General features: G+C 38.3%; 2 protein-coding genes and 1 non-coding gene across 20 annotated transcripts in view; 2 read left to right on the plus strand and 1 right to left on the minus strand.

The window, feature by feature from the left end:
- Positions 1–10,376, plus strand: part of PHC3 (polyhomeotic homolog 3) — an 82,553-nt gene extending 72,177 nt beyond the window's left edge. For 8 of the 9 annotated variants that reach the window (XM_025288366.3, XM_025288341.3, XM_025288337.3 and 5 more), the window contains one exon: positions 1,572–10,376. In XM_025288366.3, the coding sequence (XP_025144151.1) occupies positions 1,572–1,726 (155 nt within the window). In that variant the 3' untranslated portion in view covers positions 1,727–10,376. The remainder of the gene's footprint in view (positions 1–1,571) is intronic. The other variant, XR_003110128.3, reaches the window with a different exon arrangement.
- Positions 10,377–11,142: 766 nt separating this feature from the next.
- The window catches only part of GPR160 (G protein-coupled receptor 160), a 73,004-nt gene continuing 56,389 nt past the window's right edge, over positions 11,143–27,757 (minus strand). For all 10 annotated transcript variants that reach the window (XM_025288384.3, XM_025288397.2, XM_006057463.3 and 7 more), the window contains 2 exons: positions 18,321–18,436; positions 11,143–12,512 (listed from right to left, as the gene is read on the minus strand). In XM_025288384.3, the coding sequence (XP_025144169.1) occupies positions 11,434–12,447 (1,014 nt within the window). In that variant the 5' untranslated portion in view covers positions 12,448–12,512; positions 18,321–18,436 and the 3' untranslated portion in view covers positions 11,143–11,433. The remainder of the gene's footprint in view (positions 12,513–18,320; positions 18,437–27,757) is intronic.
- Positions 22,311–22,437, plus strand: LOC112587465. Its single transcript, XR_003111971.1, has one exon. It is a non-coding gene; the product is annotated as a small nucleolar RNA SNORA40 (small nucleolar RNA).

Genomic DNA, 27,757 nt, shown 5'->3' on the forward strand with positions numbered 1-27,757 from the left:
TTAGTCAGTTTTGTCTGCTCAGTTTTGAGAGCTACCTCTGGGAAAAGAAAAGGGGCTTTTCTATGGTGAGTAATCTCATTTTAACTATTTAGTTTCTTTTATATGGTAAATAGCCAAAACCATAAAAATTCTGTGGAGGGTACTTTTGAAATAACAATTTTTAAAAATCTGAGAAATTATTAAAATAGAGGAATTGAAAAGCTGACTGCCACATAGGAGACAGGCAGGTTACAATCAGCAGAGAAGTTGGGAAAGAGATAAGCAAGAGAGAAGCTGGCCACACAGCTGAATACAGGGGAAAAAAATTCTGCATTACTCTTACAGATGGCTCGATTCTGTTTTTGTTCATTATTCATTCAGTCCTTCACTTACCCCAAAATACATGTGTTTAGCACCTGCAATGTTTTATGTTTGGTACTGGGGTTATAGGGATTACATTATTATCCTACATAAACAAGATGATACATTTGCAGTAGAAAGAATGACTCCAACCAAGTTATATCCAAAGCGGTAGTGTAACCAGTGTCGTTGTGCATTATCTTTTTCTTTGTGTTTTCCCTTACAATGCTGATTTGAAGAAAAGAGACTTTAAGCTCTTACTTTTTTAGTTCTTAAATTCACTTTCATAATTTTGTCTTTTATAAGGAAGGTTCCACGTTTTTGTATTCTCTCCTCTCATGGGTCCTTAATTCATTACTTTCCCTGCTGGTTTCTTTACCCTTAGTGGGGAAGTTCATTAGCTGTGCAAAATGTGGTGGATAATAACAACATTCGAGGGTCAAGTAGTGTTCGCACTGTTACTTGTTCTAAAGCACCCAGTTTATGCTGAAAGGTAAAATATTGGTTATTCGTCAAGAGATTAGCCCAGCAAGCTCAAAATTTCATTAAGAATTTGTTTTCTTATCAGAAGTGGAGATGAGTCCAATGATGTTAAGATTTGAAGTTGAAATTACAAGTTGAGTATTGTAATACATTTCAACAGTAGATTGATACTATAATTTTGATGGATTGGTTCTATGCTGAGTGAATAATAAAAATGTTTCAGATGTGCCTGGCAGTCAAAGGTTGTAAATCAGAATAAAACTACCAATGAAAATGAAAGTGGTACTTGAGATAACGTTTCTAAATTAAGTGGCAGAACAGTATGCTTTATTCTTTTGTACCTGTATGTGAAGGATATCTGAGACAAAACGTTATATGGTGTTATAAGTAGTTAACCCAGGCTTGTATGTGTGCGTGCCTTCAGGTGACAGCTTGTCCTTTTATGAAGGTGTGTTATGTCTGGACTGAACGAGCTGTGCATTTAACCTCTTACTAATTATTTCTGCAGTATTATTTTTAAGACAAGAATTCCAAGTAAATTGCTTTACCTAGATTTTGAATTCTTAATTTTTTTTAGAATGCCAAGAAGTACTGCCTTCTTCCAGAGTGAGCCCACGACTGCCATCAGTAGATTTCATTTGTTTCTCAGCCTGTGTTAAGTCACCCAGAGTGACTTAACTGTGACTGTTAGCAGTGATATCTGATTGTTGTGTATTATTTCTAACATCCTTCCTCTGATGAAATTCTAGGCTGCCAGGATATCGCAGATGAGTTCAGAGCACAGGAGATTGATGGACAGGCTCTTCTCTTGCTCAAAGAAGACCATCTCATGAGTGCAATGAATATCAAGCTAGGCCCAGCCCTAAAGATCTGTGCACGCATCAACTCTCTGAAGGAATCTTAACAGGATCATGAGGCTTTGAGATAACAGCAATTGTATTCTTAAACAAACTTGTAAGGGTAAAGGCTCAAGTTGGCCTAAAATATTATCACTTACTGTGGTGGATAGCCAAGCACATTGGGATCTCTGCATCAAAGGCTGACATTTGTACAGATACAATAGTTCATTATACATTTTCATAATTAGCTAACATGGGTGAATTAATTTTACAGGTTACACACAACACTGAAAGACTTGTTACAGAGGGTCATGATATTTTTCAAAGTGTTTTACTAGATAATTTTTTAAAGGTGATGTTTATCATTAATATAAAAATCCTTTTGAAAGTAATTTAATAATTTACATTTCTCCTCTTTTGATTTGGTTTTCTTATATACATTTTTCTACCCTATAAGTTTTCTATAGGTTGTCATGAGAGATATAATTTAGGAGTAATTAAGGAATAATTTTGGAGTCCAGTGACTGGAATTGTATGCAATGAGATATCAGTGTATGTTTAAAAACAAAAAGGTCTGTTAAACAGTCGCTTTATCTATAAAAAGAATTGCATTCTAGCGTGAATAATACTGATCTGGAAGTTAGATTTGGTTTCTCTTCCAAACTTGACCAAATATTTGGTGTGACTGAGGAAGTCTGTTTTCCTCTTAGTTTTTGTTCATTTAGAGCAGTGGTTCTAAATGGAGGTCAGTTTTGTTCCCCAGGGGACATCTGACAATGTCAAGGGACATTTTGGTTGTCATAGCCTAGGGGTTGGGGGGGGAGGGTTGCTATTCGTATCTGGCGTGTGGAGGACAGGGATGTCACTAAATATCCTACAGATGCACAGGACAGCCCTCTACAGCAGAGTCATTGGTCCAAAATGTCAGTAGTGCCAGGGTTGAGAAACCGTAATGAAGGAGTGATTAATGTTGGTCTTTTTCACCCAGAGGGATATTTTGGGGGGAAAAAAAAGATGGGATGTAATAAGGAATACATTGTATAATGGAAATATTTCAGATAGCATTAATATTCTGCTGGAATATTGTTCCCAGCTTTATGCATTCTAGAAAAAGGGGGGGGAATCCATTAAGTTGGCATATAAAATGAGGACTAGCATACCAATAATTTGACTCTCAGAATTGATTCATAATAATCATCTTTCATATCTCTCTGCACTGATGAAGGCATAATATGATTATGCCTTAAGAACCAGGGCTCGGCCTTTGCTGGCAGGGCGCTAGTTTGTGGTGGCTGTGTGGTTGGTCTTCGGATTTTTCTAGTGTTGAACAAGGTGGATCTAGCTAGAATGCACATTCCTTTTTCCTTGACTAAATCCTTGTATGCTTCCTGCAAAGCACTCTTGGATAAATTGAGTCTAATTTTGTATGTACATGTTTTAGGGAAAAAATCTTTAAAGCAAAACTTTTCATTGAACAATTAGTGTTGCGTCAGTTATGGCACTAAAAGTTGTTGTGGGAGCCCTGTAAGCTATATATAGTCCTGGACATCAAAAACATTTGACTCTCTTATTATCTTCTCTTTACCATATAATGGAAATGTTTTAGTAATTGAAGGAACATACACAGATATTTGGCAGAAGTTCAGTAAGTGAGGAAGAGTCCTTGGGTTTCAGTCATTGTCACTGATCTTTTCAGAAAGATTGTGTTACGCTATTAGAAGACTAAAGATGTCATTAAAGACATCAGAGATATTTATCTTTTGGCTTTGTGTACATTAGAGAATGTTGATTATTTTTATACAAAAATACAGCGGGTAATTTTTTTAACCTTTAGATGCCTCTTGTTTGAATGTATGCTTTGTGGGATTCTTTTGTGTAGTAATGTTTTTTTAAAAAAAAAAGATGTTTACTGATAGTTATGTGTAGGATTAGAATATGTAATATAGAATAAGGCTCATGTTCCAGACCTACAATAGCTTGTAATGTATGTCACATATTTCTTTTATATCACATTTTTAATTACTGGATTAAAGTTTCAAGGAAAGGTAGGTACTCTACAGTCAGTTTTCATCTATTAGCAGTTAATCTTTATGACAAGAGTTGTCATATGGTTTGACTTTTCCCCTCAGCTTGCAATTTCAGGACACAAGTAAAGGCTTAAGCGTTAGTAGGAGCCAGTCCACTGTATGAGGGCTGAAGGGCACAAAGGAAACTCTCTCTTGGAAGTAAAACTTTGTCATAGACGATCCATAGACAGTTCACACAAAATTGATTCTTTGGGGATAGACGCCTCTAGCAGTAACGATCACCTCCCATGACTATATTATCGATATATAACCTGCATTACAGGTTCTCCTGTTCACTTGCTCTGCTGATCCCAGTCATCATGTGCCTACCCAGAGCCCCTGTGCCTCACACCATGCTAGGTGTCCAAGAACACTTACGAGGGGGGCTTCCATTGGAGAGCACCTTATAATCCTAAATCTTACAATAATGTTAAAAACAATCCAGATCTTCTGTTGTCCCCACTCAAAACATACTTAAAAAATACACTTGCTTTTTTTCCAATTTATTTTAGAAATGGCTCATTGGCTTTTAAGTAGTAGCTTTACCATTGACACAGCTGTTTCTTTCTGGATGATTTAATCATGTGAATTCTAAAATTTCAGTTATATATTTAATGGATATAGATGATAACACTGGATGCCCACCTCCCTCCTGAGCTCTAAGCACAGTTTTAGTATGAAATAGGTGGGGTGAGTGCTGTTATTCTCATTTTCCTTCGTAGTACTACCTGTTTCAGGATTTTGATTAAGAGGGAATGATAAGCAGAAAGGGGACATGGGAAGTTCTTCTTACTTTTGCTACCTACGTTTGCATTTTCTGAAGGAAATCCCAAGTCTGAAATTTTACTTGCGTTAAGCCATGTGTGCTTAAGAAAGTAAACAGCTGGTTTGTAAAAATTGTTTATTACACGATGCGTGTTTTCCTCAAGCCTTATGTGGGCATGTGTCTTACACAGCGGTGCAGCCTTGATAAGATCAGTATGAAAGTGCTGTCCCACATCCTGTCAATTTCTAAGGGGCTGGTTATTTTCCCATGATGGTACTTTTAATTTGCTGGGGCATTCTCTAAACAGACCCTTCTAAAGTCTCAGTTTAAGGGCTGTCCCCTCTGAACAGAGAATGTGGAGTAGGCGGAAAGCATGTCAGTGATGGGGCTTGAGGACAGGAGAAGCAGACAGGAGACCTGCCACGTTTAGTTTATCCACCTTAACACTGCACACATCTCTGTACTTTTGAAGTTAATACTCATTTTACCTAGTTTTAAATAGATTTAAACAGAAAAAAATTTTTTTAGGTAGCCCACTTAAATTTTTGACATAGCTAATTTCCCCATATGCAGTGTGATGTTATAGTCAGAAGTGGATTCAGATACCAGTCTTGGATTGAAATCTGTCCTAGTGCCTCATGTCACCTGACTTGTTCAGCTAAATATTGTGAAGACCCACTGTTTGCATTTGCAAGGTTTTGGTGCCGCCATGGCATAAAGTGTGGTAGTGAGGCAGTGCAGAGATTGTGTGTGGTTTTAGGCTGTGTTTACATGTGTGTATGGAGAAGGCAGTGGCACCCCACTCCAGTACTCTTGCCTGGAAAATCCCATGGACGGAGGAGCCTGGAAGGCTGCAGTCCACGGGGTCACCAAGAGTCGGACACGACTGAGCGACTTCACTTCACTACATGTGTGTAAAGAATTTTGGAAAGAAGAAACTCGTACAGATGCATGGGAAAGATGCTGTCTTCACAGCCGTATCACATGGGAGAAATCCCTGGCTGGACACACTGTTAGAACATTTCAAAAATGTATTTTCAACTAGAACAGCTTGGTTATATTTTGTGGTTTGAAGATCCTCCCCCTCATTGAATGGCAAGAACTCATGCTGCCTCTGAGCAATGGGCATTGAGGAACATTATTACCTAATAGGATGAAAGGGCCTCGTTCCCCCTTACCTCCTCAAGCCCAAAGGAGACTGATAACTTTCTTCTTTGCCTGAGAAGCCCTACAGACAACTCGGTGGTAGGGTTAATTTCGGGGAGGAACTAACTGGGGCAGGAATTTCAAATACCTAGCCCTCACTCATGTCTTGAGCAGCCTCTGAGCGGTGGAAGCTGGCCACTCTGCACAGTGTGCTCTCAGATGTTTCCTGCACACTACTACTGGGCCCTGGGGAAGGTCTTCTAGGGGAGATGACAGGGAAGTGGGGAAGAGACAAACAGAAAGAAAAGCATTCCAGACCCAAGAGGATAATTCAGTTAACTGAGTGAGGTGGTATTGTATAGATATGGCCATTCGTAGTTCAAATAAATTGTAATGGTTGGGTTCCATTTACTGCAGTAAACAGGATACGGGGTGGTTTTTTTCCCTTAATGTCAAGATTTACCTGTAATCAAAGTCATTCTTTTACTGTCCTGGTCAAATGATCCTGCCCTTAGGAGCACATGAATAGTTCCAGTGATACATAAATCGGTGATTTTTGACTTCTGAGAAAGGTTAACAGCTGGTATAGTTGGGAAGAGTGTTTGTCAAGAACTCAAAGGTTTTATGAGTTATCAGAATTATATAGAGGAGAGAATATCCATGGATAGTATTTGGTTAGGGTGTGTCTTGGTCTAAGAATTGGATGACTAGAGCTGTAGGGTTCTGTTTTCTTAGTGTGGATTTCAGTAACTACAAGCCTACCTCTTTCTTTGATGCACAGCCGTGTGGTTCTTGAAAAAACTGTTTAATCTACTTTCATCAAAATTGGTATTTCTGAATCTATTTAGAGCATTTGATTTTTATCTAACAGTTGTGATTCAATTAAATAAGCACAAATGCAGTATTAGGGAAAGTAAATATGCAATCTTATTAAAATTTAATTTCAGCCTATAAGCTGTACACTTTAAAAAGATTCTTTGGGAAGATAATTCCTTTTTTGTTAGAAGTTCAAAAAATGTATCATATAGTTTTACTCATAGCACTAATATAAGCCATTTCTTCAGTAAAAAAATGTTGAAAATTATATTATCTTCTTTGGAAAATTCCTAAATTTTTAAGAAGTTTTAGAAGTTTTTACATATTATTTTTCAGAGCTTATTTAATCTATTTTAAAATAATACTATGATAGTTGTTTTTGAAAGTTGTAAAGCACTAGTACAAATCATCATCATCATCATCATCATATTCCCCAGCAAAACATGTGGTTTTCTGAGCTTGCATTCTAGTATACTTGCATGAAAAGGGAGACCTGCCCTCCTCCTCGGATCTGAAGCCCAGCTTCTCTAATAAAAGCTCTCCCATTCTACTCTGACACACACCTCTTAAAATGCCGTGTTCATGGAAGCTTTGGGAAATGCCTTCCATTTTTTTCCCCCTTTGAACAGCTTGTGAACATTTAGCTTTACTTATGAAAGGTGACTCTTCCAGCCTCCGACATTAGGGAAGAAGTACATTAAAACATTTTTCTCTACTGAAAAGTACAGTTGCTGTCAATGCTATTGGTGGCATCAGTATGAATCCATGAAAGAAAACCTGTGCCAGGGTTTGAAAATATTTTAAAAAGTAATGAATGAAATTTAATTTGGACAAAAGAAATCTACATAAATTTAAAACACTTACTATGCTAACATGGTACAGTTTTAAATATAAGAGTAATAAAAGGAAGTCCTCTTAGACCACCTATTTAAATTGATGCCAGTAATCTTAAGGATGGATAGTAGTTGTCATTTATTGACTTAAAAGTTACACTTTAGGGACTATTATCAGTGTTAAATCCTTGATTTTTGTGGAGCTTTAATGGATGGAGGTGGAAAAGTTGGTGATTGTAAGAGTGATGAGGAATGGTAGTGAAATGAACATCAACCTATTTTAGAAAAGGAACTTTAGTCTTGCCTCAAGCAAACCAGATGTATTCATTGCTAAAATCTTTTCTAATATTTATGTTAAAACCATAATTTTAGATAATACTAAATAATTACTTCATTAGCAAATAATTGGACATAATCATTAAATGAACATGGTAAGTGAAGATAAAATACTGGCTGGGAGACTGGAGTTTTACTTATAGTTCTTAAATTAGCTGTGTGATATCTTAGGCCATTACTAAGCTTATAACCTTTTCCCTCTTCTGAATATTCAGTATGGAGCCTATACTACTCAAAAGGTTGATTTTGTTTAAATCATCTTTAAGCTGTATAAACTATGATTCCAGACCACATAGTGGGGTATTTTTTAAAAGTTGCTCCTACTTATTTCTCTCTTAATTTCTTTTTTTTAATGGTTTGTTTCACACTTAAGAGCTTTGACTAAAAGATAATTATTTATTATGATCCATTTCCTGGGACACCCACAGTCTTTGTTCTCCTTAGGATTAAGGTAGAAAATTCACACAGATGAGCTAATGAGATTTTTCTAAATGCTTGCTAAATCACTAAACACGTCTAAATACTGCCATTCACTTATCCATTCACTTAGCAAACCATTGGAACATCTACTATGTAGTGTGCAGTGTGTGGTTGGTATACCTGACTGAAGGAACCAGTAATAACAAAACCCTCTCTCGCCCTCGGTTTTGATTGTGGCATAAACAAACATGTAATTACTATTACTTAATGCAGTGAATATAAACCTGGAGCTGATTTATGCATTGGGTAAAGGATTAAGCTAGATGCATATCCAAGGGGTCTGACTGAATCATATCACAATTCCTATAACACATTTTGCATTCTAATCCATGTACCTGATTAGGTTATAAAATTAAAGGTACTTAATATTAGGATTTACATTTTGAAACTATTTTAACAGCCCATATTTCTCAATTATTTTGACACTTGAGTCTATTCCAGAGGTGTTGATATGCAGGGTGTGTGACAGAACAATTACAAGGAAAAGCTGGTGCTGGCTTACTATATACACTTTGTACTACGAAAGCTTTACTACGAAATACTTCACTAGTATTGACTGCAGTAACTTCTGAAAACTGAAAAATCTCAAAGGAGCTTGCTGAACAGGTTTAGTTTTTGTGTTTCTTTTTAAAGCAAGAAATACTACATAAAATTCTACAGTTATCACAAATATATACTTTTTAGAAAGCACACATCTTTTACATAGTAAAAGGGTTTCCTTTAACATGCAGAACCTGTAAACAATAAACAGTTCTGTGCTTGGAGCTTGAATTTACAAGTATTTGGGGAGCAAACATAGAATGGGAGGATTGATTTAATTGGGTAGAAATTTCCTTGCCACCAGAGGGTTCTGAGTTATGGTGTAATTTCCTGTTTGATACAACTTTTTATATATTTCTCCATAAAGATGCAAAATGAAAAAAGATTAAAAAAAACTTTTCTGTATCATAGTTACAGCTTTTTAAAGCAGGAAAATGTCCAAATTAGTGTTAAGAATAGAATCTGTAATAAAGTGTTTGTAAATAGGAACACTAACATCCAAGTAACCAGATAGTCTGGGTTTAAAAAATTTTTTCCATGGTACTGGTTAAAACTTTTAAAGTATTTTAGTTTACCTAGTTTTTCAAATATTTTTGCTGTTAAAATATTACATAAATATTTTTTGTATGTGTATTCTAAATTTTAAAAAACCAGTTTGAGTGTGCAAAGATGGTAATAATTTAATACATCTAATTTCCAAGACATTTAACTAGATTCTCAATCACCTCATTCAAAAGCATGTTTTTTTCCAGTGGAAAAAGAAGTCAAAGTAAGCTCTCAAAATTATCGTCAAAGTGAGGGGTGAGCTTGTGATGAAGGTTGGAGTTGTAGACAGCAGTGTGCAGATGGAGGCTGGCATGGGTGTTGGGCATTTCAAGCCTCTTTGTTGAATTAGTCCTTTTTGTCTTCTTGCTTGTTGAAAGCATGCTTTTTGCTGTTGATTTAACAAAGGCAGATTGTGATAAATTTTTTTTTTAAAAACTTTATTTTTGATGCTTCAAGCACATATTAACTGATTTTTAAAATTCCTCCTTTTGGTTCCTCCCATTGTCCTAAAATAGGATTTCCATATTTTAAAACCTCAAACACTGATCCATGCAGAATGAACAAAAAGCATCAACAAGGGGAAATAAAACATTTTTTATCTTTATAAAAAACAAATGTTAAGATTATATATAGATGTATTCTTTATGTTGGATATTGTACTAGAGTCCTCCTCACAGGAAATAGTTCTAGAACTCTTAGCATTAGCGTTCCTAGATTGGTGTCTGTAGCTACCAGTTTTAAAATGTATAACCTGAAAATGAAGTTAATTTTGCATTATAAGAGCACACCATGATCTATGTAAAAAGCTTGTCCATTTGGTGTATTTTTTTAAAAGAGAAAGCACTTTCATATTAACCGTAGCATGTGTATGAATTTTAGATTTTCATATTTGTGTCTGTATTCAGTGAAGTAAAATTGAACATTCAGATGTTTGTTGATGGCAACATTAACTGTTAAATTAAAGCACCTTATACTCTGCTGCTTAAACTTGCTTGTAATTGCACCTTTGTTAACCTGCACATTTTCACATAGAATATTGTTGTAACATTGCTTCATGTGGGTCTGGATGGAAGGTTAGTGGGCCTACAGGATCATTTATTTATATTGTTTATATTACAATAATATATTGTAGACCAGTTGTAAGTTCATTTCTTTACAAATAAAAGCTTCTTCCATTTGGCTGTTCTATTGAATAATTTTTTTTTTTAAGCTTGTGAAGAATGGGGCATCTTATAAACCAACAGCTTAACAAGGGGCTAGAAACAGTATACATTTTCCAGATTTAAAATTTGTAGAGAGTTTTAAGTCTTTACTAATTAATTAGTAAAATAGTTTTAAATATCTCAGTCCCATGTATGGTCAGTTAGAAAGCCATACATTAAGAAGGAAAGGAACACAGAAGCAGCATATTTAGACATTGACAAATTAGATGGTGTCTTTGTAGTTTCCGATTACTCTGCCATTCCGATTGCTTCACTTCAGTAGTTCTCACGCAAGAACTTGCCCCCGAGGTAAGTATGGCAATTTCTGGAGACACTGATTGTGATGACTGGGGAAGGAGGTTCTACTGGCATCTGGTGGATGGAAGGCAGAGGTGCTCCGGAACATCCTATATAGTACATGGGGCAGCTCCCACAACAGAGGATTGTCCAACATCAACAATGCTACGGATAAATTCTACTTTCACACTGTGGTATATTGCCAATGTGACTATGGGTTGCCATGCAGATTCTATGACAGATCTAAGTTACAACTGAAAGCAAATCTGGTATGTCATGGAAGAGACCCAGTCACCACTCTCAATTCTTTATGGTGAGCAACAAAAACTCTGCTCTTAGGAATATTTGCATTAAGAACAGATGTATTTTTAAAAATCAGCTAAATTTAAATTGAGCGAATCCTTATGTTAATATTTAAACTATTTAAGGAAAACAATCTTGACTTTCTTGCTCTGAGTTTAATAAAAATGTTTATTTAAATCTGAAAAGTTGGCAGAAGAATCTCAGATTTACATAACAGTTTGTATCCAGTAGTTTTCATGAGTATGGCCAACAGGTATAAATATATTTTTGGAAGTATTTTGTTAGAAAACTAATAAATATAGCCCCCAAAAGACACATTCTGAAAAGGTATGAAAGTTTGGGGTCGGGGGAGAGCTTCAGTTAACTATATGTCCCAAGGCCTCATTCTTTCCTGTTTGTAAAATTATTAGTCTTGTAGCTGTAAGTTTTAGTTTTAACATATCAACAAATTATTACTGATATAGGCTTTTCAATTTGCTCAAAATTATGAAGTATAAGTGGAATGAAGCAGCATTTCCAGTTGACAAATGGATCCACAGGTAATGCCATGTCTCTAAAATTAAGTTTGTGACAATTAAACCAAAACATTGTAGCAATGAGAAAACTATTGACAAAGTACAACCATGGAATGTTCATTTCAATGTAAGCTGGAATCTGTACTTCAAATAAAAGGATAATTACTTGAAGTAGTACAAATGGTAACCAGGTACCAAGAAAACAGATAATCAACTTGGGCAAGAGTGTTTTTTTAGAGTTCACAGTATAAGAGTGTGATGAAAAGGGAAAATACAGGATAGTCTCATTCATGTAGGAAGTTATCCTAAGAGCCTGTACCAAGGTAATGACTTCTGACCAAGAGGTTATAAAACCCATAAATAAAATTGTCACCATGGAAAATGACAGCCAGTAACTCTGAGCACCAATGTAGAAAGGACATTGATGAGAATAAACATTCTGTGCCTTCAGGCTTTGGTAGATAGCTGGATCTCCCAAAACATAAGTAAGGACAGAAATCCAAATTAAAATAATTGTAAAGAAATAACATACTTTTTGACACTTAAATGGAAGCTTGGTGGCTTTAGAGAAATTCAGGTAATAATCTATACAAGTTATCAGGAAAACTGGATAATGCAAAAAACCGTAAGTAAAAGAAATAATTTGAATAAATAGGCAGATGTGGTATTTAGTAAACCTAATGCCTAAAAGCACAAAATCCCTGAAATAAGATATAATGGAAACATTCACCAAAAGCAGAAGATCAGTAAATGCTAGTGAAATGCAAAAATATTCCAAAAAATTTTGATGGGTGTTTTTCCTTTTCATTCCTAATGTGAGGATATTTAACAGTATTTTCCCAAGTATAATCAAGAATAACAGACAGTTACCATCTAGAAGCTGATGTGTTTGATGCAGCTGGTACTGAAAAGAGCAGTTCTCTGAATTAAGAGCACTCATTTTTTGAGTTAAATTTCAAAGGCCTGCTGCTACAATCAAACAGTGCTTCACTTGATTTTCCATCCCTGCAAAGAAAAGTGAAAAGAAAACCTTGATGCCATCTTGCTGTTCTCACTACTGTAAAACTCTACAAAGTAAGCACCTCAAAAATCTACTTTAATCCAGTCATTTCCCTAAATAATTAACCATATATTTCTCACACTTACAGAACACTTATACAGAATATGATCAAGAAGAATTCATGCATATACTCTGGTCATTCTTTTGAGATGCACATGGTCAGAACTCACATCTATAACCAAACTGCTTTATTTACATTAGCTATTTTTTTAGGATAAATTTCTTGAATGCCCTTCTCTTCCTGATTTCAATTTAAATTGTTTAAATTCAAGATATTTTTAAAAAGCTAGATAAACACTTTATTTACCAGAGCCAAAATATAGGCTTCAAAGAGCAGCCTGATCAGAATACTCAGAACAATCATCCACTGATGGCTGTGGACTCAGTCCCAACCCTGACTCTAGACATTACCTGGTTCTGTTTTTCTGCCCATGAAATTTAGATAATACTCATGATTATACTCATCAATATACCCCTTTAGTATAGCTGTTTTCAAAGCTTTTTAGCTGCAGGATCATCATTTAAATACATCTCCAAAGCTCAAAGATATAAAACAGATGGTTCAGGTGAAAATCATGAGAATATTGGTAAAGGAAAGATTTATCTTCTGGATGTGACCTGTTAAGTGTGGCACCTAGAGAGATGAAAAAAGATAGGGAAGGAGCAGGGACCAAGTAGGGTTGCCTGAAAACATCAAGAATTGCTGGGTAAGTGCAAAGGAACAGGAGTGGAGCTGCATAATTTTTTATCCTGCATTTCACTTAAGTAAACCTCCTGTTGAAATTTATCATGGTATTTTTTTTAACATGTAACATTCACAAGGCATAACATTTAATGTGTAGAAAATATAGAGTGAAAACTAAGTCTTCCTATCCCAAGAAACATTTTTAATGGCTGCATAATAGCCCATCATAAGGAGGTATCACTTTTAGCCTGTCCCTAATTGTTGACATTCATGAGTAAGTTTTTTGTTACTGTTGGGGCTGGGTTTTTTTTTTTTTCCATTGCTGTTATACACAGTGGTGGAAGTCTTACAGAAACAACTTTGGGTCAACTGTGCGTTTTGTCTTTAGGATGTTTCTTGAATTTCCTTCTTTCTCTTCCATCCTTTCCTGATTTCTTCCTCTTTGAACTTCCTCTTTCATCATTGCTTTTTCCTGCTTGTAAAGCTGTTCAAGCTCCATTCCTGTTCCTTTGCACTTACCTAGCAATTCTTCATGATTTTTAAAGATATTATACATGTACAGAAAAAGTAAAAAGGTACACATCAAGTTATTAATATGGTATTCCACTTACAGGTTTTTCTGAATTTCTCAAATTTTAAGGAAAAAATAAGGGAGTATCAAGTCTAAGAAGTAAAAAAAAAAAAACAAATATTGCCTAGAAACAGGTAACACAATTTCAAGGAAGCTATGAGGATCCTGTCTGATGGTAAAGAAAAGAAATTGGTATGGGAGAGGGTTGGTCACCAGTTCTGTTGACAAAATCAACTGTAATTTGACAGTGTCTCTCCTAGTTAAGAAGAGAATTCAACTCTTCTCAACTAGGCCGACTTCTAAGCTTTTATATTTGTCTTTACATTACCCAGTCTTAGCAAGAATATTGCTAAGTTGGTTTAGCCAGAATCTCTCCCTCTCTATGTCTGAGCAGGTTCCTCAGCCTCACCATCCTTCAGGTGATGTCTAACCACCTTGACCTGCCTTCAGCAAGAATTCTGATAAGTCAGTTTAACCAGAATCCTCTCTCACCACTGATGTTTTCCTTGGTAATAGTCCATTCACAGACCCCTACCTTCTTCCTTGGCTGTAAATTCCCACTTCTATTGCATTTGAGCTTGAGTCCAGTCTCCACACTACCCTCCACACCCGACTGCAAAATTCCAGTATTGTGGGGCCCATGCCTATTGCAATGGTCTTAAAAGTCTGCCTCACTGTTCTTTAACAAGGATCATGAATAACTTTGTCTTTAACATACTCTCATGGATATAAATCTACCTTGTCATTCAGTGCAGTTCAGTCGCTCAGTCGTGTCCGACTCTTTGCGACCCCATGAATCGCAGCATACCAGGCCTCCCTGTCCATCACCAACTCCCAGAGTTCACTCAGACTCATGTCCATCGAGTCAGTGATGCCATCCAGCTATCTCATCCTCTGTCGTCCCCTTCTCCTCCTGCCCCAACCCCTCCCAGCATCAGAGTCTTTTCCAATGAGTCAACTCTTCGCATGAGGTGGCCAAAGTACTGGAGTTTCAGCTTCAGCATCATTCCCTCCAAAGAAATCCCAGGGCTGATCTCCTTCAGAATGGACTGGTTGGATCTCCTCGCAGTCCAAGGGACTCTCAAGAGTCTTCTCCAACACCACAGGTCAAAAGCATCAATTCTTTGGTGCTCAGCCTTCCTCACAGTCCAACTCTCACATCCATACATGACCACAGGAAAAACCATAGCCTTGACTAGACAGACCTTTGTTGGCAAAGTAATGTCTCTGCTTTTGAATATGCTATCTAGGTTGGTCATAGCTTTCCTTCCAAGGAGTAAGCGTCTTTTAATTTCATGGCTGCAATCTCCATCTGCAGTGATTTTGGAGCCCCCAAAAATAAAGCCTGAAACTGTTTCCACTGTTTCTCCATCTATTTCCCAGGAAATAGAATGATGGGACCAGATGCCATGATCTTAGTTTTCTGAATGTTGAACTTTAAGCCAACTTTTTCACTCTCCACTTTACTTTCATCAAGAGGCTCTTTAGTTCCTCTTCACTTTCTGCCATAAGGGTGGTGTCATCTGCATATCTGAGGTTATTGATATTTCTCCCAGCAATCTTGATTCCAGCTTGTGCTTCTTCCAGCCCAGCGTTTCTCATGATGTACTCTGCATATAAGTTAAATAAGCAGGGTGACAATATACAGCCTTGACGTACTCCTTTTCCTATTTGGAACCAGTCTGTTGTTCCATGTCCAGTTCTAACTGTTGTTTCCTGACCTGTATACAGATTTCTCAAGAGGCAGATCAGGTGGTCTGGTATTCCCATCCCTCTCAGAATTTTCCACAGTTTATTGTGATCCACACAGTCAAAGGCTTTGGCATAGTCAATAAAGCAGAAATAGATGTTTTTCTGGAACTCTCTTGCTTTTTCCATGATCCAGCAGATGTTGGCAATTTGATCTCTGGTTCCTCTGCCTTTTCTAAAACCAGCTTGAACATTAGGAAGTTCACGGTTCATGTATTGCTGAAGCCTGGCTTGGAGAATTTTGAGCATGACTTTACTAGCGTGTGAGATGAGTGCAAATGTGCGGTAGTTTGAGCATTCTTTGGCATTGCCTTTCTTTGGGATTGGAATGAAAACTGACCTTTTCCAGTCCTGTGGCCACTGCTGAGTTTTCCAAATTTGCTGGCATATTGAGTGCAGCACTTTCACAGCATCATCTTTCAGGATTTGAAATAGCTCAACTGGAATTCCATCACCTCCACTAGCTTTGTTCATAGTACAGTCAACAAAAACAAGACCAGGAGCTGACTGTGGCTCAGATCATGAACTCCTTATTACCAAATTCAGACTTAAATTGAAGAAAGTAGGGAAAACCACTAGACCATTCAGGTATGACCTAAATAAAATCCCTTATGATTATACAGTGGAAGTGAGAAATAGATTTAAGGGCCTAGATCTGATAGATAGAGTGCCTGATGAACTATGGAATGAGGTTCGTGACACTGTACAGGAGACAGGGATCAAGACCATTCCCATAGAAAAGAAATGCAAAAAAGCAAAATGGCTGGCTGGGGAGGCCTTACAAATAGCTGTGAAAAGAAGAGAAGTGAAAAGCAAAGGAGAAAAGGAAAGATACAAACATCTGAATGCACAGTTCCAAAGAATAGCAATAAGAGATAAGAAAGCCTTCCTCAGCGATCAATGCAAAGAAATAGAGGAAAACAACAGAATGGGAAAGGCTAGAGATCTCTTCAAGAAAATTAGAGATACCAAGGAAACATTCCATGCAAAGATGGGCTCGATGAAGGACAGAAATGGTATGGACCTAACAGAAGCATAAGATATTAAGAAGAGGTGGCAAGAATACACAGAAGAACTGTACAAAAAAGATCTTCACGACCCAGATAATCACGATGGTGTGATCACTGACCTAGAGCCAGACATCCTGGAATGTGAAGTCCAGTGGGCCTTAGAAAGCATCACCTTGTCATTAAGGCACACAAATAATGTACCTATTTACACACACATGTATATATGTAAAGATAACTATAAAAATCATCCAATACCTATTTCCATAACTATATGTTATAAAATGAAAGTGTGAAGTCGCTCAGTTGTGTCTGACTCTTCGTGAACCCATGGACTGTAGCCTTCCAGGCTCCTCCGCCCATGAGATTTTCCAGGCAAGAGTGCTGGAGTGGGCTGCCATTTCCTTCTCCAATGCATGAAAGTGAAAAGTGAAAGTGAAGTCGCTCAGTCATGTCCAACCCTCAGTGACCCCATGGACTTCAGCCTTCCAGGCTCCTCCGTCCATGGGATTTTCCAGGCAAGAGTACTGGAGTGGGGTGCCACTGCCTTCTCCAATATGTTATAAAAGAACAAATCAAACAAGTTCTGGGTGTATGCTCAATTTTTTTTAACTATACTCAAAATACACTATAAACTTTACCCTCTCAAAAAAGTTCCATTCCAGATTTGATACACCAGGGCACAGAATCATGGCTGCCACCCTGACGCATGCTACTGGCTTTGGTAAGGAAACCTGGGTGGAGTGATAAGACCATATGAACTCCTCCTCATGCCAAGGAAAGAACTGGCTCAGTTTTCAATAGCAGATGTTGGGAATGGGGGAGGGGAAGGGAAATGGTATGGGTTCATAAAGACCTACTTTTAAAAAGTATGTTTAGGATTAAAAGAAAGAAAGAATCATCAGTATAAAGTGACTGTATCCTTTATAACTCCTACCCAAAATTCAAAAAGTATGGCTAAGGAATCGTGTTTAAGTAGGAAACATCCAAGGAATGTTTGCCAAGTTTCCACTTCACCACTGACTCTCTGAGGGGAGCTGCTTGAGAAAGACAGGTCCCTACAGCAGGGAAGTAACCCTGAGTTAACCCAGGGGCTAAGGAGGGTCAGAGAAGAGGAAGGGGGCAGGGCAGCCCCAGCCAAGGAGTCACAAACCAGGAATCTCTTCAAAAGAAGACTGGAAGAGAGAAGACAAGTTCAAAATGGCGTATGTAAGAGAATCACAGAGCTGGAAGAAACTTCAGAGGCAAGAAAAACAAGACCCAGGGAAGACAGGCAATTAAAGCAATTTTTATTACTTTTTAGCAGTCAAAGGAAAGTATGTTGGAAAATGACGTGGAAACCAAAACTTTCTTAGGTGAAAATGTTACACCCCATGTCCTCCAGAAACCACTGAAAGTATTTTAAATTGCAGTATTTTGTTGGACAAAAGTCCTTTGATAGGTTACCTGTCCCCAATCTTCCTTGACTACTAGGATTCAGAGATTTATTAAGATACGATCCTTTCCTGCATGATGTTTTAGACTACTTATGAATCAAGTCATGCTCTTATACAACTTAGGAAGTTAATGTGCGAGTCCTTTTCAAGGCATCTTTGGGCTTGCTGTGTGATCTGGCTGGTTTAGAAGTATTAGCAGCCTAGGCCTGAGAGAAACAAAACATTATTTCTTTTCACTGACCCAGTCTCTGCTTTTCCATGTATTAATACAACCCAACAAATTCTTAATGACACACTATACTTACTCTGCTTCCTCCAATAGGCCCTTCTTGGCTGATGATCTTCCTATTTTACTTCAGTTTCACTGCCTTTAATTATCTTATTTTTTGTTCCTGGCACACCAAAACGCCATGCAAATAAGCTGTGGTGAAAGAAAACAAAAATAACCATGATTAATAGCCATCTAAATAATTGCAGCTCAGTGCAACTGCCTCCAGATCTCTGCTTAGAAAAACTATTTGTGAGATTAGAGCAAGTAACTAATTGTTTATAATCTTTTTTTCCAACAAAAGGAAGAAAAGAGATACTTAGATTATTCGTGTGTGTGTGTGCATGCGCACACATGTGCTCAGTCACGTCTGACTTTTTTTTTAATGTTTTTTAAAATTAATTATTTTAATTGGAGGCTAATTACTTTATAATATTGTAGTAGTTTTTGCCATAGATTAATGTGAATCAGCCATGGGTGGACATGTGTCCCCCATCCTGAACTCCCCTCCCACCTCCCTCCCCATCCCATCCCTCAGGGTTGTCCCAGTGCACTGGCTTTGAGTGCCCTGTTTCATGCATCGAACCTGGACGGTGATCTATTTCACATATGGTAATATACATCTTTCAATGCTATTCTCTCAAATCATCCCACCCTCACCTTCTCCCAGAGTCCAAAAGTCTGTTCTTTATGTCTGTGTCTCTTTTGCTATCTTGCATATAGGGTCATCGTTACTATCTTTCTAAATTCCATATGTATGCATTAATATACCATATTGGTGTTTTTCTTTCTGCATGTCCAACTCTTTGAGACACCATGGACTGTAGCCCGCCAGGCTCCTCTGTCCATGGGATTCTCCAAGCAAGAATACTGGAGTGGGTTACCATTTCCTCCTCCAGGGGATCTTCCTGGCCTAGGAATTGAACCTGAGTCTCTTGGGTCTCCTGCACTGGCAGGTGGGTTCTGTATCACTGCTGGAGACCCTGATACTTGGATGAAGTCATCAAAGACCCTGAGATACAAGTGCGGATAACAGGAATCCTGCTCACACAGCAGTCTTCACCAACAGGTTCAGAGCCTAACTAGGAGTTCTCAATTGTTTTGTTTCAGGACACTTTTGACACTTGTTTCATGTTTTTTAAGTGAAAAATTCTTTTCCCAAACAGAAAAACTGAGTGAGCACAGTTGCACTCTTTCACATTTCATAAATTACTTCAGTATCTGGCTCAACAGCAGGCAGCTGAATTCTCATCTATAAAAATCAGCTGCAATATCACACATGTAGCTTTTGTAAAGTCTGCTGTACATTAATGAAAGTTTGAGAGTAAAACAAAAAAGGTATACAACTTCATAGCATTATTACAATCAAATAGCTGTGTTACACAATCACAGAAAAATTTAACAAAACCGTCTGCATTAACAGGATGGGAAGATGAGCACAGCTAACATTCTGGTCTATTGTTATACAGAAAATGAGATTAGCCTGTAGCTGGAGTTGCTGAACCTCCTGAGTGAAGAAAGCCTGTGGGAGAAATAATGTATTAAGCCTTGTCCAGCGTTTCCACATACTTTTTTCCTAACCCTTACTAGCATCATGAAAAGTAGGCATTTTTTCCTACGAGGAAATGCTCGGGGGTTAACCAGCACATTTCCCTGGGATGCATGACTGTTAAGTGTTGAAGCTTGAAGTTCAACCTTGGGTCTGACTTCAAACTCTTCAGGAAGCCACAATTATGGCTCAGCTCACAACTGGAAATGTAGAAGGGGATCTAATTTATGTGAACGAGCTTTCCAAGTAAGAGTGACTGTGTAGATTACTGGTACCCATAGGAGCGGAGCAGAGTCCCTCAGGGTACTCTTCCTCAGGGTACACAGGGAATCGATGTCATGTATTCCAGACAGTATAGCTCAACACAGTGGGACCTGTCAACCTGGGTCCTTGAGTGACTGTGTGTGGCAGAGCAGCAAAGCCCCCGGGGATTCAGAACGGATGGACAGTGTAAACAAGAAGACAGTTATATCAAGCTGGAAGGATTCATGATTATATGTTATGGCCTATCCTGACACTTAAAATGCCTTGTAATTCTCTGGACCCTAAACATTTCCTTAAGGAATAGCATGTATTATTTATATTATCAGAATTTATAAATCTATAATAGAAAAAATTTTGAAAAGCAGCAATGCAAATATAAGAAAATCAGGAAAATCAAAATTCAGTTTTAATTTCCACTAAACTAATTGCTTTTGCACTGTATTGTTCTGACATTCTTATATTTGCCTATATTGGAAGAGAAGGTCTTGACTCAGTGACCCAAACTTTCACCTTAAGAAAAAGAAAAGTAAGGGAATTCCCTGGAGTCCAGTGATTAGGACTCTGCACTCTTTCTGCTGAGGGTCTAGGTTCAATCCCTGGTCAGGGAACTAAGATCTCACATGGTTCACAGTGTGGCAAAAAAAAAAAAGAGTAAAGTAAATCCCAAAGTAACCAAGGGAAGGCTATAATAAAGAGCAGAAAACAACAGAAATTTCAAAACACAACAGAAAAAACAGTCAAAAGCTGGTTCTTTGAAACAAACAAACAAACAAACAAAAAATAAAACTATAAACCTCCAACCAAACTGAGAAAGAAACTTAGGAAAATTAAGAAAGAGAGGGCCTCAGTACAGATCCTACAAACATTATAAACATAATAGGGGACTATTGAGAATAATTTTATTCCAATAAATGAAACAATTGTGATGAAACACACAAATTTCTGGAAAGACATGACCTACCAAAACTCATTCAAAAAGATCCCTTAAAAAAATAGGGCTCACAGGGCTTCCCTGGTGGCTCAGTGGTAGAGAAGTTGCCTGACAATACAGGAGACATGAGTTCAATCCCTGATCTGGGAAGATTCCATGGGCTGAGCAGCAAGCTCCAGAGCACAGGAGCCGTAGCGACTGAAGCCCTGTCAGCAGCGCATTCAGCCGCAACTACTGAGCCCATGTGTTCTGGAGCCTGATGTTGGCAACAAGAGAAGCGGCTGTGATGAGAAGCCCTTGCACTGCAACTAGAGAGCAGCCCCCTGTGCTGCAATTAGAGAAAAGCCTGTGCAGTGACGAAGACCCAACCTAGTAAAAATAAATATATCAACACATTTTTTAAAATTCCTATTAAAGAAATTGATTTTGTACTTAAAAACCTTCCCACAAAGAAAATTTTAGGCTCAGATGTTTGCACAGATGAATTCTGCCAAACATTTAAGGAAGAAATACCAAAGAGAACAGAAGAGAGAAACACCTTCCAACTTCCTTTACAAGATCAAAGCAAAGACATTTCAAGAAAACTGAGTTACAAAGTATCATCCCTCAAGAATATGAGGCAAAAATCCTTAACAAAACATATGCTATGAAATTAAATTCATTAATATACAAAAATAATAATATAACCTAATACACCATAGCTAATGCAATCTTGGTTTAACACTAGAAAATCAATGTAATTCATCATGTTAACAGAATAAAGGAGAAAAATTATATGATCATCTGAATAGATGTAGAAAAGGCACTTAACAAAACCCAACATGATAAAAAAACACCCTCACAAAAACAAAGAGAAGGGAACTTCTCAACCAGATAAAAAGCATCAATGAAAAACCCAAATGCTGAAAGAGTGGTGCTTTTCCCCTACAATCAGGAGCCATGCAAGGATGTCCACCCTCCAACCCTCCTCAACATTTCATGAGAGGTCTTAGCTAACACAGGAAGTCATTAAGAAATAAAAGGCATGTATATAGGAAAGAAGTAAAGCTGTCTTTAATCATGAGTGATATGATCATGTACTTAGAAAGTCTGCAGTAAGAGCTACTAAAATAAGTGAATTTAGCAAGGTTGCAGATTAATTTTTTTAATCAATTTCTATATACCAGTGGTATAGGAAAATGAAATCACATTTGCCATAGCATTAAAAATATGAAAAATGTAGGGCTAAGTTTAACAAGCCACATGCAAGCACAGTATTCTGAATATTTTAAACACTCAGAAATAGCACTTGTGTATGCTTTTGTATCATTTGTGGACAAAAACTTATAGACAGGTACAAAACTAAATCCTCTTTTGCAACTTAGAACTCATTGTTCAGCATCAGTTTTGATACAGATAAGAAGGAACACGATACCTAAAACAAATTCAAGTAATGTGGGTTCTGATACACACAAAGGTTGCTTCCAGAATTGATAATTTAAAAGCATAAACTATGAGAGAAATGATTATATTGATTCAGTACTCTAATTTTAGTGTTGACATGAAACAAGGATGGCTTGTTTTTTTAAGACTTTTCATCTTGAGGACACAATGTCTGTACTTCAAAAGGTACTGGCATAGCCCAGTGATCTGTCCTAGGATGTGATAGCTTAGGAGTGAATATGATTTCAACTTTATACATGTTTAGAGGGTGTGCAAAATTAAGAACCAATCAGATCTGTCTCCTCTGACCCTAAACATGGTCCTAAGATAAATTACTTGAGAAAACTGGATCCCAAAGGTTCAGTTCACTTCAGTCACTAAGTCGTGTCCGACTCTTTGCAGCCCCATGAATCGCAGCACGCCAGCCCTCCCTGTCCATCACCAACTCCCAGAGTTCACCCAGACTCATGTGCATTGAGTCAGTGATGCCATCCAGCCATCTCATCCACTGTCACCCACTTCTCCTCCTGCCCCCAATCCCTCCCAGCATCAGGGTCTTTTCCAATGAGTCAACTCTTCACATGAGGTGGCCAAAGTATTGGATTTTCAGCCTCAGCATCAGTCCTTCCAGTGAACACCCAAGACTGGTCTCCTTTAGGATGGACTGGTTGGATCACCTTGCAATCCAAGGGACTCTCAAGAGTCTTCTCCAGCACCACAGTTCAAAAGCATCAATTCTTCGGCACTCAGCCTTCTTCACAGTCCAATTCTCACATCTATACATGACCACTGGAAAAACCATAGCCTTGACTAGATGGACCTTTGTTGGCAAAGTAATATCTCTGCTTTTGAATATGCTATCTAGGTTGGTCATAACTTTCCTTCCAAGGAGTAAGCGTCTTTTAATTTCACGGCTGCAGTCACCATCTGTAGTGATTTTGGATCCCAAAGGTTACAGGTGGGGAATTTTTGAAGTGTGTCCATATCCCACTGGAGATCAAAGAAGGTGACCTCGAAGAATTCTGGACTGACAACTGTGGACTGAGCAAAAGTTCTTTTTAAAAGGGCTATCTTGAAGATTATGACTCAAACACTGGAAGAACTATGGTGACTGGCAGTGGAAGGAATCAGAACATGTTAAATTCCTCAAAAATGTATTGACATATAATTTTGTCTGTGTCACACATAATTTTAAAAGCCATTTACACTTATAAATAAAGACACTGCAGAAAGAAATTAAAGAAGATCTAAATCAATGAAGGCATTCATGATGGATTGTAAGACTCAGCAAGTTTTTTTGTAGAAATTGGCAAGCTGATTCTACACTTTATATGGAAATATAAAAGACCCAACAGAGCCAAAATAATTTTTAAGAACAAAGTTGGTGAACTTACATTACCTGATTTTAAGAACTGTTATAAAGGTACAGAAATAAAAAGGGAGTATTAGCATAAGGGGGAGAAGAAAATGGCACCCCACTCCAGTATCCTTGCCTAGAGAATCCGGTGGACAGAGGAGCCTGGTGGGCTGCTGTCCACAGGGTCACACACAGTCAGACACAACTGAAGTGACTTAGCATGCATGCATGCATGCATTGGAGAATGAAATGGCAACCCACTCCAGTATTCTTGCCTGGATAATCCCAGGGACAGAGGAGCCTGGTGGGCTTCCATCTACGGGGTTGCACAGAGTCGGACACGACTGAAGCGACTTAGTAGCAGCAGCATTAGCATAAGGATGGGATTCCCAGTGGTAAAGAATCCGCCTACCAATGCAGGAGACACAAGAGACACAGGTTCAATCTCTGGGTTGGAAAGATTCCTTGGAGTAGGAAATGGCAACACACTCCAGTATTCTTCCCTGGAAAATTCCATGGACAGAGAGCCTGGAGGGCTACAGTCCATGGGGTCACATAGAGTCGGCAACTGAGCAGCATTTCTGTAAGGATAGTTCTATAAATCAATGGACCAGAAGAGAATCCAGTAGACTCACACATTTATGGTCAGTTGATTCTCAATAAAAGGACAAGTTAATTAAGAAGGGGAAGGGGAAGGATAGTATTTTCTAAAAATGGTGCTGGAAAATGGATATCCATATAGATATATCTATATCCACAAAAATAAACTCCAAATGGATTATAAGGCTAACTGTAGAAATGAAGCTGAAATTTGTAGAAGAATACAGAAGATCTTTGTGATCCCAGTAGGTGTATTAGTTTTCAAGGGCTGCCATAAAAAATTACCACTGGGTAGTCAAAACAACATAAATTAATTTTCTCACAGTTCTGGGGGCCAGAAATCTGAAATCAAGGTCTCAGCACAGCTGGGCTTCCTTACAGCTCTAGAGGAGCAACCTTCCCTGCCTCTTGCAGTTTCTGGAGACTCATGGCACTCCTCGGCTTGCACCCGTGGGACACCTGTCTCTGCCTCCATCTTCACACAGACTGCTCCCCTGTGTTGTCTCTGTGTGTCCTCCCCTCTTCTTGTAAGAACCCTGGTCACTGCATTCAGGGCCCTCCTTATTCTGGTATGAGCTTATCTTCATTACATCTGCAAAAACCTATTTCCAAATGAAGTTGCATTTCAGATAGATAAGAATTTGGAGGGGTGTGACCCAAAGCTATTGGAGGTGATGGAATTCCAGCTGAGCTATTTCAAATCCTAAAAGATGATGCTGTTAAGTGCTGCATTCAATATGCCAGCAAATTTGGAAAACTCAGCAGTAGCTGCAAGACCAAAAAAGGTCAGCTTTCACTCCAATTCCAAAGAAGGGCAATGCCAAAGAATGTTCAAAGTACCATACAATTGCGCTCATTTCACATGCTAGCAAGGTAATGCTCAAAATCCTTCAAGCTAGGCTTCAACAGTATGTGAACCAAGAACTTCCAGATGTTCAAGGTGGATTTAGAAAAGGTCGAGAAATCAGAGATCAAATTGTCAACATCTGCTGGATCATAGAAGCAAGAGAATTCCAGAAAAATATCTACTTCTGCTTCAATGACTACAGTAAAGTCTTTGACTGTGTAGATCACAACAAACTGTGGAAAATTCCTAGAGATGGGAATATCAGACCACCTTACCTGTCTCCTGTGAAACCTGTACGCAGATCAAGAAGCAACAGTTAGAATTGGACATGGAACAATGGACTGGTTCCAAACTGGGGAAGGAGTACTTCAAGGATATATTGTCACCCTGCTTATTTAACTTACATGCAGAGTACATCATGTGAAACGCTGGGCTGGATGAATGACAAGCTAGAATCAAGACTGTGGAAAGAAATACCAACACTCAGATACGATGATATCACTCTAATGGCAGAAAGTGAAGAGGAACTAAAGAGCCTCTTGATGAGGGTGAAGGAGAGTGAAAACGCTGGCTTAAAACTCAACATTCAAAAAACTAAGATCATCGCATCTGGTCCCAACACTTCATGTCATATAGATGGGGGAAACAGCGACAGATTTTATTTTCTTGGACTCCAAAATTACTGTGGACAGTGACTACAGCCATGAAATTAAAAGACTCTTGCTCCTTAGAAGAAAAGCTATGACAAACCTAGACAGTGTATTAAATAGCAGAGACATCACTTTGCTGACAAATGTCCTGAATAGTCAAAGCTATGGCTTTTCCAGTAGTCATGTATGGATGTGAGCACTGGACCAAGGCTGAGCACCGAAGAATTGATGCTTTTGAACTGTGGTGTTGGAGAAGACTCTTGAGAGTCCCTTGGACAGCAAGGACATCAAATTAGTCAATACTAAAGGAAATCAACCCTGAATATTCATTGGAAGGACTGATGCTGAAGCTCCAATACTTTGGCCACCTGATGTGAAGAGCTGACTCACTGGAAAAGACTCTGATACTGGGAAAGACTGAAGGCAGGAGGAGAAGGGGACGACAGAAGATGAGATGGTTGGATGGCATCATTGACTCAATGGACTCTGGTTTGAGCCAACTCGAGGAGACAGTGAAGGACAGGGAAGCCTAGTACACTGTAGTTCATAGGGCCACAAAGAGCTGGACATGACTTAGTGACTCAAAAACAACTGGACATCCACAACAGTAGTAAAAGCTTTCTCAGATGTGCACATGTGCTCATGCACACACGCAGGTTGATAAATTGGACTCAGTTAAAAAGCAAATATTTACTTCTCTTTAAAAGCATAGTTAAGAAAAACAAAAGCTACAGACTTTACAGTGAGATGATATTCAGAGTTATCTTTTCAATGACTTAGACCCAGAATAAAAACAGACTCTTATAACTCTAAGATAATTAGCCTTTCAAAAAATGGGCGGAAGATGTGAACAGACGTGTTCAGGAAACAAAGACCACATGAGATACTGTTGCGTACCCACTAGAGGAGCTAAAACTTAAAGACTGACAATATGTGTGTTGACAAGAATGTAGAACAACCTGAAAGTGTTTAAACAGTTTGCAGATTTCTCAACAACGTTAACATTTGATTACCATTTTATCCAATAATCCTCCTCCTAGGTATTCACCCAAGAAAAATGAAGATGTATGTCCACAAAGAGAGACTTGGACACAAACGTGTGTGGCAGCTTGATTCACCATGGCTCCAAAACCCACACCACACATCCACCAACAGGCGAATGGATAAATAAACTGTGTGTTAAGTCGCTTCAGTGATGGCTGACTCTTTGCAACCCCACGGACCACAGCCCATCAGGCTCCTCCTCTGTCCACAGGATTCTCCAGGCAAGACCCAGGGATTGAACCCAAGTCTTTTTTTGTCTCCTGCATTGGCGGGCGGATGCTTCACCACTAGCACCACCTAAACAGTAGTATACCCATGAAGTGAAGTGAAGTTGCTCAGCTGTGTCCGACTCTTTGCGACCCCATGGACTGTAGGCTACCAGGCTTCATCCATGGGATTTTCCAGGCAACGGTACTGGAGTGGGTTGCCATCTCCTTCTCTAGGGGATCTTCCTGACCCAGGAATCAAACCCAGGTCTCCTGCATTGCAGGCAAATGCTTTACCCTCTGAGCCACCAGGAATGGCTAGTATACCCATAGAATATACTTTTTATGGATAGAAAGTAGAACAGCAGTAGAACAGGATTAAAGGAATAAAGTACTGATACATGCTACACAGGGATAAATTAAAAAAAAATGCTGAAAGAAAACATCCTAACACAAAATAGTACAGACTGTATAATTCCAATTATATGGAATTATAGAAGAGCAGAACTAATCTATAGGGTCAGACAGACCATCAGTAGAAACCTAGGGCCAGGCTGGGGCAGAGGCACCAGGGAACTTTTTTGTAGAGATGAAGATGTAATTT

The sequence above is a fragment of the Bubalus bubalis genome, chromosome 1, assembly GCF_019923935.1.
Source record: "Bubalus bubalis isolate 160015118507 breed Murrah chromosome 1, NDDB_SH_1, whole genome shotgun sequence".
NCBI classification, from domain to species: Eukaryota; Metazoa; Chordata; class Mammalia; order Artiodactyla; family Bovidae; genus Bubalus; species Bubalus bubalis.